The 15,557-nt window shown below is 50.2% G+C and overlaps 1 protein-coding gene across 2 annotated transcripts in view; it reads right to left on the bottom strand.

The window, feature by feature from the left end:
* Nucleotides 1–11,859: 11,859 nt before the first annotated feature.
* LOC143290501 (uncharacterized) overlaps nucleotides 11,860–15,557 on the bottom strand; it is a 132,678-nt gene continuing 128,980 nt past the window's right edge. For both annotated transcript variants that reach the window (XM_076599997.1, XM_076599998.1), the window contains 2 exons: nucleotides 13,807–13,989; nucleotides 11,860–11,998 (listed from right to left, as the gene is read on the bottom strand). In XM_076599997.1, the coding sequence (XP_076456112.1) occupies nucleotides 13,934–13,989 (56 nt within the window). In that variant the 3' untranslated portion in view covers nucleotides 11,860–11,998; nucleotides 13,807–13,933. The remainder of the gene's footprint in view (nucleotides 11,999–13,806; nucleotides 13,990–15,557) is intronic.

Raw genomic sequence — 15,557 nt, 5'->3', positions numbered from 1 at the left:
GCAACAGGTCACTGTCAAACCGAAACTACAGCGTCAACATTATAGCGTGTGAAACTACAGCGTCAGCATTATAGCGTGTGAAACTATATCGTCAGCATTATAGCGTGTGAAACTGCTTTTGGCAATAGGTCACTGTCAAACCAAAACTACAGCGTCAACATTATAGCGTGTTAAACTACATCGTCAGCATTATAGCGTGTGAAACTATATCGTCAGCATTTTAGCGTGTGAAACCACACCGTCAGCATCACAACGTGTACAGCTGATTAATTTTAGGCAATATGTCACTGTCAGTATCACGCACCTAGCATAGCACTCTCACCAACGTTCAGCAATGCCCTGTTTATTTAGTGTCACACACAGTGAGTATTTCGTGTTAGTATTTCGGGTTGAGGTGAAGTCACTGTCATACACTTGCTCTGTCACCCTTCAGCAAAGTCCTGTCTTTTCACTGTCATACACTTGAACACACACACACACACACACACACACACACACACACACACACACACACACACACATCTATCTATCTGTCTATATCTATATATATATGTATAGATATATGTATTTAATATATGTATATATATATATATATAACACTGTTTTGAATGTACAACTACATAAATATTATGCAGAAATAGTGAGAAGTGAGCAAACGCTTTTTTTTTTTCAAACTGAAAAATGGCCTTTGGTTTAGAACATGCCATACATTTTCAAAAAAATATTTCATACACACACACATACATACACCCCCCACAAAGACAGACACATACACACGCACGCGCGCCTTTGTACACTTTCGTCTGATATTGATATTCTTTTGTGAAAAGATGTTGAACTGAAGAACACACACACACACACACACACACACACACACACACACACACACACACACACACACACATACACACACAGAGAAACATCTATAACAATAACAATAATAATAACAACAATAATAATAATAATAATAATCATGATACGACTACTACTATTACTTCTACTACTACTAATTTAATTCATAAAGCGCCTTTCCATGTAAAAACATGCTTAGCTGCACTATACAATGTAAATACCGACGTTTAAAACATGCACTTAAACACACAAATACACACACACACACACACACACACACACACACACACACACACACACACACACACAACACACACACACACACACACACACACACACACACACAGAGAGTATGTGAGGATCAGGCACTGCAGAGCGCAGCACACAAACAAGTCTTGACCGAGGGACATAAGGAAGTGTGCGGGGGGAAGGGGAGGGTGGGGGTTGGAGTGGGGGGTCAAGGGGGGGGGGGCACTCACTTTCACAGCTGCCCTCATACATGGGGTGCACCTTCGTCCCCTCCAGACACGACAGCACCACCAGGGCGCGTCTGTTGGCGTAGGTCACCCCGTCACTGCCACACACCTGCACACACCGTCACACACCTGTCACACACCTGTCACTGTCGCACACCTGTCACTGTCACTGTCACACACCCGTCACCTGTCACTGTCACTCACGTGGACACACAGTCACACCTGTCATTGCCACACACCTGTCACTGTCACACACCTGTCACTGTCACTGTAACACACCTGCCATAGTCGCTGACACACACCTGCACACACAGTCACGCCTGTCACTGTCACACGCCTGTCATCATCACTGTCACATACCTGTCATAGTCACTGACTCACACATTCCTGCAACACAGTCACACCTGTCACTTGTCACTGCCACACACCTGACTTCGTCACTACCACACACCTGCACACACAGTCGCACCTGTCACTGCCACACACCTGTCACCGTCACTGCCACACACCTGCACACACAGTTACTCTATTACTGACATACACCCGCACACACAGTCACGCCTGTCACATGTCACCATCTCTGCCACACACCTGTCACCATTACTGCCACACCTGTGACCATCACTGACACACATGTCACTGACAATCTGACACCATCATTCCAAATGCAAGGTCCAGAGACAGAGAAAAAGCGGCGGCCGACAGTGGAGTGTCTGAATCTGCGTCAACAGACTGGACCCGAAGCCAAATCGTAGAGAGCGAGATGGGGTGTAGAGGTGAAGGCAGTCACAGAAATAGGAATGGGCAGATTTGTGAATTCATTTATAGCGTAGCGTGCAGATCTTGTACTTTATTCTGTGTGAGACAGGGAGCCAATGGAGATGATGTAAAAGAGGAGTGATGTGCTCAGATCTTTTTTTTTTTTTTTTCTGAGGACAAGTCGGGCAGCAGAGTTTTGTATGCGCTGAAGGGACAAGATGGTTGAAACAGGCAAAACCAGATAACAGAGAGTTACAGTAGTCGAGGCGAGAGAGAAGTTGGCCGTCCGAAGCAGACCTGGCGGAGAAGCATTGAGGCAGAGACAAGGGCGGCCGGAATGACGTGGGCCGAACTGAAGAGGACCAGCCAGAGCCGGGTGCGTTGGAGGAGTGTTGTTGCGGCCCTATGTTCCCCACGGAATTAAGAGGAATAAGTCAAGTAAGTCAAGACAGTAGTCGAGGCGAGAGAGAATTTTCAGTCCATAATTCCATTCGTGCACCCCAGCCTGTCCCAGGGAATCGTGTCACGCCACCAGAGTGGTCCTACCTTTCCTGGTTTATCGCAGTCTGGAGTGTTGCAGTCACAGCACGTGACGTTCGCGGCGCTGCTGTTGAAGAACTGGGTGTCCACGCCGGTCCCTGAAACACACACACACACACACACACACACACACACACACGCAAACACACACACAAGCGCACACACACACGCGCACGTGCAACACACACAGACACACACAGACACACACAGACATACACAGACACACACACCACACACACAAACAGACACACACACACACAGACATGCACAGACACACACCACACACACACACACACACAGACACACACACACACACACACACACACACACACAGGAGTTCTCATCTGAACCACAACGAGCAACGATAACAGCAGCAATGCAGAAAAAGAAAAGAAAAGGAAAAAGACAACCCCCCCCATCCCCCCAAACCCCCCCCCAAAAAAAAAAACAACAACAACTAAAGACACCAACAAAACGTGAATCATCACACACACAGAGTCACAGACAGACAGACAGACACACAGACACACACAGACACACACACACACAGGCACACACACAGAGAGACACACAGACAGACACACACACACAGACACACACACAGACACAGACACAGAGAGAGAGAGAGAGAGAGAGAGAGAGAGAGAGAGAGAGAGAGAGAGACAGACAGACAGACAGACACACACACACACACACAGACAAACAGACACACACACACACCCACTGTTAGCAGTTATCCCTGGTGCTAGCTCTGTGCTGACCTGTCTGTGGCGTCGATGGAGCAGTGGTGTAACCCCCTCGCCCCTGCCCCCCCCCGCCCCAACACACACACACACACACACACACACACACACACACACACACACACTCTCTCTCTCTCTCTCTCTTTCCAAATACCACCATCCCTACACCTGTCGTTTTCGGTTTTGACCCTCTAGATTGAAAGTCCAATGCTTTAACCATTCGGCTATTGCGGCTGACCCCTTTCCCAACCCTCCCCCCCCCCCCCCCACGCACGCCCCCACCCCCCACAAAACAACAACAAAAACAAACAAAACACACACACACACACACAAACACATACCTCCCCACCCCCAACCGCCCCAGACACGCCCACCCCTACACACACACACACACACACCACACACATTATTATAAACTGAGAACTCACAGACGCACTCCCCGTTAGAAAAGGTGTAGCCCACACAGCAGGTACAGCCGTAGTAACCTTTCTCGTTGACACACTGCGAGTTGGGCGGGCAGTTGTCAGTGCCGAGACGACACTCGTCCACGTCTGCAACAAACAGGGGGCCAGGGGTGGGTGGGGGGGTGGGGTGGTGGTGAAGGTGGACAGCTGGATAGCTGGTCGGCAGGTGGGTAGGTTGTTGGGTATGTGGGTATCTGGGTAGGTAGGTAGGAAGCAAGGTGGGTGGGTAGACTGTTGGGTATGTGAGTAGTTGGGAAGATAGGTAGGAAGCAAGGTAGGTGGGTAGGTTGTTGGGTATGTGGGTATCTGGGTAGGTAGGAAGCAAGGTAGGTGGGTAGGTTGTTGGGTATGTGGGTATCTGGATAGGTAGGTATCAAGGTAGGTGGGTAGGTTGTTGGGTATGTGGATAGATGGGTATGTAGGTAGGGAGGTAGGTGGGTAGGTACGTGCGTAGTGTAAGTAGGTGGGTAGGTATATAGGAGGTGAGGTAGGAATGCCGGTAGGCGGGTGGGTGGGTAGGTAGGTACCTAGGTAGGTACGTGGGTGTGTGTGTAGATAGATAGTAAGGTAGGTAGGCAGGTGGTTGGGTGGGTGGGTTATTAGGTAAGAAAACCACGACCACCACCACCACTACCACCACCACCACTACCATCATCATCATCATCCATCACCACCACCACCACCACCACCACCACCATCATCATCTTTATCACCACCACCATCACCACCACCTCCACCACTACCACCACCATCATTATCATCATTAACCACAAAATATCGCCATCATCTGTATATATATATATATACATATATATATATAAATATATATATATCTATATATATTTATATACATACAATCATAATCATTTAAGGAACTATACATGGAATGGGAGAAGCAGCATGCAGGCCTACCTTCACACACCTGCCCTACCCGGACGAAGCCGGATTTACAGGTGCAGTGGTAGGAGCCCTCGGTGTTGACACACACTTCTTGCAGCCGGTCGTTGCAGTAATGCAGCTCTGTGGCACACTCGTCAATGTCTGCACACAGCATGCAGGTTTGTAACCATCAGAAAAGAGAGACACTGTTAACACTGACCGAGACTGGTCAATGTCTGCACACAGCATGCAGGTTTGTAACCATCAGTTAGAGAGATACTGCTAGCACTGACCGAGACTGGTCAATGTCTGCACACAACATGCAGGTTTGTAACCATCAGATAGAGAGACACTGCTAACACTGACCGAGACTGGTCAATGTCTGCACACAGCATGCAGGTTTGTAACCATCATATAGAGAGACACTGTTAACACTGACCGAGACTGGTCAATGTCTGCACACAGCATGCAGAGACACTGCTAACACTGAAAGAGACTGGTCAATGTCTGCACACAGCATGCAGGTTTGTAACCATCATATAGAGAGACACTGCTAACACTGACCGAGACTGGTCAATGTCTGCACACAGCATGCAGAGACACTGCTAACACTGACCGAGACTAGTCAATGTCTGCACACAGCATGCAGGTTTGTAACCATCAGAAAGAGAGACACTGTTAACACTGACCGAGACTGGTCAATGTCTGCACACAGCATGCAGGTTTGTAACCATCATATAGAGAGACACTGTTAACACTGACCGAGACTGGTCAATGTCTGCACACAACACACAGGTTTGTAACCATCAGAAAAGAGAGACACTGCTAACACTGACCGAGACTGGTCAATGTCTGCACACAGCATGCAGGTTTGTAACCATCAGATTGAGAGACACTGCTAACACTGGAAATGAGGCCAGGAGATGAAATGATTAACAAATAGTAAAGAGTGGTAACTCTCTCCATTCACAAGGTACACAACTTCAAGTCAGTGCTACCAATTCAGCTAGCACACAGGTAAATAAAAGGTACATTGGAACAAACCCAGACACTTTACGCTACCAATTCAACTAGCACACAGGTAAATAAAAGGTACATTGGAACAAACCCAGACACTTTACGCTACCAATTCAGCTAGCACACAGGTAAATAAAAGGTACATTGGAACAAACACTGTCTGGGTTTGTTCCAATGTACTTTTTATTTACCTGTGTGCTAGCTGAATTGGCAGCACTGACTTGAAGTTGTGTACCTCTTGAAAGAAGAGAGTTACCACTCTTTACTAACTGCTAACAATGACCGAGACTACTAACATACACATGTTTCTTTCACTGGGGCAAACAGTCCCTTTTTGACGAAAAGGGGGTTACAATTCTTCTTCTTCGTTCGTGGGCTGCACCTCCCACGTGGGATTTTACGTGTATGACCGTTTTTACCCCGCCATGTAGGCAGCCATTCTCCGTTTTCGAGAGTGTGCATGCCGGGTATGTTCATGTTTCCATAACTCACCGAACACTGACATGGATCACAGGATGTTTAACGTGCGGGTTTTTTTTTTTAATCTCCTGCTTGCGTATACACACGAAGGGGGTTGTTTTAGTCAGGTACTGTGAGCTTTAAAAAAAAAAAATTTTTTTATAATTTATTTATTTTTTATTTATTTATCTGACTTGTTTTAGTGTATTGTAGGGCATATATGTTCATTTTTTTATGTTGGTGTCTACAACGAGCCTGTGATTACACACGTTAATTTCCATGTGGATTAATGAAGTGTTTTTGAATGGAATTGAATTGAACTGAGTCGAATTGAACAACACTAACACTGTGCCTCTCCTTGGTCAGAGACCGAACTCAAAGCGCTTTACAAAAAAAAAAAGAAAAAAAAAAAGAAAAAAAGGGAGTCATTTTGCACAAGAGGCTGGATGTCTGTCTACCTGGGTGGAGCCGACTGAACGCTGCGTCAAGGCGCTCACCATTTGTCGCATGTGTCGTTCAGTTAGGCTTTGGGGAAGCACGCATACACGCACACATACACACACACACACACGCACGCACGGACGCACGCACACACACACACACACACACACACACACACACACACACACACACGGGCACACACCATAGCATGATTCGCAGTCGCCTTGGTAACCAGGAAGACACTGGCACTGTCCCTCCACACATTCCGCCCCGGCGGAGCATATCAAGTGGCTACACGGGTCGGCTGTAGGAGTACACACACACACAAACACAGACACAGACACAGACACACACACACACACACACACACACACACACACCGCACACGCACACGCGCGCACACACACACACACTCACACGCACATACACACAAACAAACATGCACGCATACACATACATATTTAATCACACAACGTGCATATGCGTTTTGGAGAGGGGAAGAGTGAGAGAGAGAGAGAGAGAGAGAGAGAGAGAGAGAGAGAGAGAGAGAGAGAGAGAGACAGACAGACAGACAGACAGACAGACAGACAGAATTAAGTCGTGTGTGTGTGTGTGTGTGACCATTATCACCATCATCACCATCATCATCATCATCATCATCATCCTTTCCACCACCACCACTACGACAAGTCATCCTCCTCATTATTGTCACAATCATTTTTATATCAGTCGTCACAGTCATCGTCGCTGTCTTCGTCATCATCATCATCATCATCATCACCACCACCACCAGCACCACCACCATCAACATTGCAATCATCACAAGACATTATCACCATCACCATCATCAGTACAGACTGCCAGCATCATAACCACCACCATCATCATCACCACCACCATCACAGTCAATCATCAACAGCATCATCATTGCCTACAACCACCACCACCACCATCATCCTGACTAACACCCCCCCTCCACTTCACCCTCACATTCCCCTACCCTCCTTCCCCGACAACACACACACCACACACACACACACACACACACGCACGCACACACACACACACACACACACACACACACACATTAGCACATACATTAGTACACACACACATTAACACGCACGCATGCGTAAACACACGTTGAAAATAATGATATGTACACACGAACACACGATGCTGGTTCCTTCCATATTCACACACTGACGTAAACGCACACACACACACACACACACACACACACACACACACACACACACACACACATAGCCACCATTCCCACTACCCACACATAAACACCCCTATCGCCCCAGACACACACACACACATACCCCCCCCCCCCACAACCACCATTCCCACTCCCCCCCACCCAAACAACCCCATCCCGCCCCCCTCGACACATACGCACACAACCCCCCCCCCCCACCACACACACACAACCACCATTCCCACCCCCCAACCCTCCACCCCCCACACAAACACCCTATACCCCCTCCACAGCCACCATTCCCCTCCCCCGTCCCCCACTCAAACGCCACCATACCCCCCACTCCCTCCGACACACACACAATCCCCCCCCCCACACACAAACACCGACAACACAAACACACACACACACAAACACCCCCACCCCCTCCAAAACCCCACCACACACACACAACCATTCCAAGTCCCCCCCGAGACCCTCCCCCCCCTCCACCCCCCCCCACCACCCACCCCACACATACAACCGCCCCCCCCCTCCGACACACACACACCTACACACACACACACCCAAACACACGCACACCCCACCTCACACACAAACAACCCTCCCCAAACCTCCCGCACGCCCCCCCCCACCCCCACACACACACAGCCGTCACATCCCCAAGTCCCCCAAGTCCCCCAAGCGACCCACGTTGACAGGTGTCCCCGATGAGGATGTAGCCATCCACGCAGTGACAGCCCACCACGTTGTCCTTGAGCGAGCACTCCTCGTGCTGCCCGCACTGCACGCTCGTGTTGGCCACCTGTCCGCCCTGCGTGCACACCACGCTGTCCGAGCAGTTTTCGCTGATCAAAGTCTCCCCCACCTGCTCAGTGGGGAAAAAAAAAACAAAACCAAACCAACCAAACAGGTTATGGTCAAGTTTGGGATTTCAAATTCTGCGACCTGTTCAAACGAAAAAACCCCCAAAAAACAACCAAAACAAAAACCCCAACAAGGTCATATCCTATTTTCGTACCCTAAAGTTTGGGACCTATTTAAACGAAAAAAAAAAAAAAAAATCAACAAGGTCATGTCCTATTTTAGTACCCTAAATTCTGGGACCTATTGTAACGAAAAAAAAACAACAACCCACAGAAAAAAAAACCGCCAACCAACCAAACAACAACAACAATAACGACAACAACAAAACAACAAGAACGTGTTGGAGTTAGGATCCTTGATTCTGGAACTTGTTTAAACGGAAAAAAAAAAAATCAACAAGCTTATGTCCGATTTTAGTATCCTGTAACACTCCCCCGCAACCCTACCCACCCACCGACACCCACACACACACGGACACTACTACAGACCTTGATATACCGCCCGTTGTGGAAGCAGCCACAGTCCCCCTCCATCACACAGTCGGACCCTTCCTCCAGGTACCCCTCGGGACAGTAGCACCCGTCCACACACCCCAAGCTGACCGTGAACCCCGCATCCGGGGCCCTCAGCTCCTGGCACGTGGTGATCCACTGGTCGTTCTCACTGAGGTCCTGGTCACACTTTCGGTACACGCGGTTGTCCTCACACTTGGGATCTGCGGCAGTAGCATTATCGGGAATTCCCCGTTTTTTTTTATTTATTTTATTTTATGGCCACCTCAACCTGCACCCCTACCACCTCCACCACCACTACCCCAGCCCACTCACCTCCACCCCTCTCCACCCTGGTCCACTCATCCCCCCAAAAAATTCTCCACCCCACCACCACCAATTCTCCACCCTTGGCACCTCCACACCCCCCTCTCCCCCCAAACCCCTACCCCCTCCTCCCTCCCCCCCCCCCCGACGGTTTACACTCACCCTGCAGATGCCGGAGTCTGTCCAGTGGGAGACGTCCACCTGGGTGTTGAGCTGTACCCCGGTTCCCACCCCCTCCCCCCCACCCTCACCCCCATTTCTCCACACGCTATCCCGCCACTTCCACCACCTCTCTACCCCGGTCCACCCACCCCCACCTCCCACTCCATTTTCTCAACCCCAGTCCACCCCCACCCCCATCTCTCCACCCTCTACACCGCCACCTCCACCTCCTCTCCTCCCTACCATGGTCCACCCCCCACACCCCCCATTCTCCACCCTTGTTACCTCAACCTCCACCTTTCCCCCACCACCCTAATTTCTCCACCCCGCCAACTAGTTACACCCCCCCCCCCCGCCCACACACACAGGTCCACACCCCACACGCAATTCTCAACCCCTCCACATCTCTACCCCGATCATCCCCCCCCCCGCACCCCGAATTCTCCACCACACCACCCCCTCCCCATTCTCAACCCCTAGTCACCTCAACACCTCCAACCCCCATCCTCTTCCCCCGCCCCAATCCCCTCCCACCCCTCACCCAACCCACCCACCAACTTACCCCCCCCCCTCCACCGCCTACCCCCTCCGAGGTCCACACTCCACACTCACCCTCGCAGATACCGGAGTCAGTCCAATCGGAGACGTCCACCTGCGTGTTAAGCTGACACATCTCGGCCAGCTTGCGGGCCACGCTGCACAGCACGACCTGCACGTCGTTGTGCACGTGACACAGGTCGTACACACAGGCCCGCTCCTTGCCCTTCAGCCACGCCCGGTCCAGCTTCCTTATGCAGGCCTGTGGTGCCATGCGTGGTCCGCCAACAGAGACACAGAGAGAGAGACATGCATGCACATGGGGAGACACACACAGGCAGGCATACACACACACACACACACACACACACACACACACACACACACACACACACACACAAACACACACATACACACACACACAGAGGCACACACACAAACACACACACACGCACACACACACAGCCACACATAGAGCCACACACAGAGCCACACACACACACACACACACACACACACACACACACACGTTGAACATGGACTTCTTACGGTACCCTTAAATTAACCCTTCCCTCACCTTGAACACGGACTTCTTACGGTACCCTTTACCCTTCCCTCACCTTGAACACGGACTTCTGGCGGTACCCTTTACCCTTCCCTCACCTTGAATATGGACTTCTGGCGGTACCCTTTACTCTTCCCTCACCTTGAATATGGACTTCTGGCGGTACCCTTTACCCTTCCCTCACCTTGAATATGGACTTCTGGCGGTACCCTTTACTCTTCCCTCACCTTGAATATGGACTTCTGGCGGTACCCTTCACCCTTCCCTCACCTTGAATATGGACTTCTGGCGGTACCCTTTACCCTTCCCTCACCTTGAATATGGACTTCTGGCGGTACCCTTCACCCTTCCCTCACCTTGAACACGGACTTTTGGCGGTACCCTTTACCCTTCCCTCACCTTGAATATGGACTTCTGGCGGTACCCTTTACCCTTCCCTCACCTTGAAGATGGACTTCTGGCGGTACCCTTTACTCTTCCCTCACCTTGAATATGGACTTCTGGCGGTACCCTTTACCCTTCCCTCACCTTGAATATGGACTTCTGGCGGTACCCTTTACTCTTCCCTCACCTTGAATATGGACTTCTGGCGGTACCCTTTACCTTTCCCTCACCTTGAATATGGACTTCTGGCGGTACCCTTTACCTTTCCCTCACCTTGAATATGGACTTCTGGCGGTACCCTTTACCCTTCCCTCACCTTGAATATGGACTTCTGGCGGTACCCTTTACCCTTCTCTCACCTTGAATATGGACTTCTGGCGGTACCCTTTACCCTTCCCTCACCTTGAATATGGACTTCTGGCGGTACCCTTTACCTTTCCCTCACCTTGAATATGGACTTCTGGCGGTACCCTTTACCTTTCCCTCACCTTGAATATGGACTTCTGGCGGTACCCTTTACCCTTCCCTCACCTTGAATATGGACTTCTGGCGGTACCCTTTACCCTTCCCTCACCTTGAATATGGACTTCTGGCGGTACCCTTTACCCTTCCCTCACCTTGAATATGGACTTCTGGCGGTACCCTTTACCCTTCCCTCACCTTGAATATGGACGTCTGGCGGTCGAACAGCTCATGGCACATGCGCTGCGCCTCCAGCTTGTTCATGACGCACTCGTTGTCGGGAGGCACCTTCTGACATTGGGCCACGCACGTGCCGTTGTTCTCCACCATCCAGGAGTTGCCGAACTTGGATTCGTTGTCGGTCGTCTTGTGAAACAGATATGACTGACCCCATCAGCACCGCTATTCAAGTGTTCAGTGCTTTAACTCCTCCAAAACCAAATCAAATCAAATCAAATTATGTCGTTATAGGACCGAACGCAAAGGGGTTGAGACTTCGAAGCATCGAAGCTCCGAATAAAAATGTTAACTATCGAAAAGAACCAAAAATCATTGGAAATTCACAGGCCAGTCAAAACAACATTAAAGTGATCATTTCACCCAAGGCCAGTACATTCCATTAAAATCAAGTTACAAGCGTTTGAATCAAGTGAAAAAACAAGAGAAGCAAGGCCTTCAATACTTACTTGTGATGAGTCTTTTACGCAGTAAAAGAAATTATGAGGAAAAAGAAAAGAGATTTTTAGAATATCCTGAAAATGAGTTCTGTATTGAGTAGTAATCAGCTGGGGAGGGAGGGGGGTAGGGGAGCGTAGGGGGGCGGGGGGAGGCATTCCAGCGGGATCGAACCATGCATGTTCAGTGCGGAAGCAAGCAGGCTTATTCACAGTACTACAGCACGTCTGACATCATATGACCAAATTCAATATCTAATGTTGTGTTAATCCACCCCACACCACCAAGCCACCCCACACCACATCACCACATCCCCACCCCACACCACCCACACCACATCACCACACCACGCACCACCACGCTACACCACCCCACACCACGCTACACCACACCACCCCACACCACCCATCACCACACCATCCCATCCCGTACAATGCCACACCACGGCACCACTCCATACCCCACCCCCTACAACTCCCCCCCCCCCCACAACAACACCCCTGCCGACACCATACAACGAACGCAACCCCACTCTACCCCACACCCACCACTTCCCGCTCCTCTCCCCCTCCGCCATCCCCAACCCCACTAGCCCACCCTCACACACCACCCCACCCCACACACCCAACACGACACCCCCCCAAATGCTCCCCCCATACCCCCCCCCCCCCACACACACACAAAACCATTCTCCACACAGCACGCCACACCAAACCACACCATTCCACCCCGCACCACACCCCCTACCCCCCTATCCCCCTATCCCCACCAACACCTCACCACACCACACCACACCACTACACACCCCATCCCACCACCACACCACACCACACCACACCACATCACCCATCACCACACACACACACACACACACACACACACACGATGCCAGGCAGGTGTACAGTTCATTAATCAACATGTGTTGGCAAGCTCCAACTGTTCATTTTTTTCTAATTCCGATTCTTACCATCTCACCCCATATAACGACACACCACGGCACCCCCCACCCCCCACACACACACAACCCACACCCCACCCCAACCACACCACACCATGCAACGTCACCCCACCCCACCACATCCGGCGCCACACTACCCCACATCACCCACCCTTCCCCCATCCCCAACCCACCATCCCACCCCACACCCCCACCCCACACACCACATCCGGCGCCACACTACCCCACATCACCCACCCACCCCCCATCCCCAACCCACCATCCCACACCACACCCCCACCCCACACACCACACCCCACCCCAACCACACCACACCATGCAACGTCACCCCACCCCACCCCACCACACCACACCCGGCGCCACACCACCCCACATCACCCACCCTTCCCCCATCCCCAACCCACCATCCCACACCACACCCCCACCCCACATCCCATCCCTAAACCACCACCCAACACCACCAAACAACTCCCCCCACCCACACCCGCACACATTCTCCCCCCACCACACCCCACACAACCCCCCCCCCACACACACTCACAGGGACAGAGGTGTTGTCGCCCGTGGTAGGGCAGGCAGGTCCAAGGATCCAGTCGTCGGACTGATCCCCGTTGAAGTTGCCGCACAGGCCGCAGAGGCGGTCCGCGTAGATCTCTGGCACGTAGATTTCAGCGTCCTCCTTCCCGTCCCAGTAGATCTCGATGCCCTCGATCGACCTGAGCACCTGTGGAGAGCGTCGGTTAGTGTTGCGACGCGACGCGATACAGTGGCTGTACAGTATGATGCAATGCAATGCGGTATAGTAAAGCACGAGACAATGCAATACAGTGCAGTATCATACAGGACAGTGGTAATACAGTGCAGTACCATACAGGACAGTGGTAATACAGTGCAGTACCATACAGGACAATGGTAATACAGTGCAGTACCATACAGGACAGTGGTAATACAGTGCAGTACCATACAGGACAGTGGTAATACAGTGCAGTACCATACAGGGCAATGGTAATACAGTGCAGTATGATACAGGACAATGGTAATACAGTGCAGTACCATACAGGGCAATGGTAATACAGTGCAGTACCATACAGGACAATGGTAATACAGTGCAGTACCATACAGGGCAATGGTAATACAGTGCAGTATGATACAGGACAATGGTAATACAGTGCAGTACCATACAGGACAGTGGTAATACAGTGCAGTACCATACAGGACAATGGTAATACAGTGCAGTATCATACAGGACAGTGGTAATACAGTGCAGTACCATACAGGACAATGGTAATACAGTGCAGTACCATACAATGCAATACAGTGCAGTACCATACAGGATAATGGTAATACAGTGCAGTACCATACAGGACAATGGTAATACAGTGCAGTATCATACAGGACAGTGGTAATACAGTGCAGTACCATACAGGACAATGGTAATACAGTGCAGTACCATACAGGACAGTGGTAATACAGTGCAGTACCATACAGGACAGTGGTAATACAGTGCAGTACCATACAGGACAGTGGTAATACAGTGCAGTACCATACAGGACAATGGTAATACAGTGCAGTACCATACAGGACAATGGTAATACAGTGCAGTACCATACAATGCAATAAAGTGCAGTACCATACAGGACAATGGTAATACAGTGCAGTACCATACAATGCAATAAAGTGCAGTACCATACAGGACAATGGTAATACAGTGCAGTACCATACAGGACAGTGGTAATACAGTGCAGTACCATACAGGACAATGGTAATACAGTGCAGTACCATACAGGACAATGGTAATACAGTGCAGTACCATACAGGACAATGGTAATACAGTGCAGTACCATACAGGACAATGGTAATACAGTGCAGTACCATTCAGGACAGTGGTAATACAGTGCAGTACCATACAGGACAGTGGTAATACAGTGCAGTACCATACAGGATAATGGTAATACAGTGCAGTACCATACAGGATAATGGTAATACAGTGCAGTACCATTCAGGACAGTGGTAATACAGTGCAGTATCATATAATGCAATGCGATGCAAACCCAAATTCCATTATTACCTCCGCCTCCCCTCCCCCCGCCCACCCCCTGCCCCACGTTTCTACTTGTTTCGCTTATTACTTATTACGTTTTGTATTTCATTCCAGTTCGTGTACTGTTTTTTTGTTCTTTTTTTTTGTTCGTTTTCTAAACTGCAGCCAGTTCGTTGGCAAGTAAACCAGCTTAGAGCATGGTTATAAGCTTTGCTTGTTGTGATTTGACTTATCTGTTACGCAGCTGCTTT

The sequence above is a fragment of the Babylonia areolata genome, chromosome 15 (genome assembly GCF_041734735.1).
Source record: "Babylonia areolata isolate BAREFJ2019XMU chromosome 15, ASM4173473v1, whole genome shotgun sequence".
Lineage (NCBI taxonomy): Eukaryota > Metazoa > Mollusca > Gastropoda > Neogastropoda > Buccinidae > Babylonia > Babylonia areolata.
This window is presented reverse-complemented; position numbering and strand designations above follow the sequence as displayed.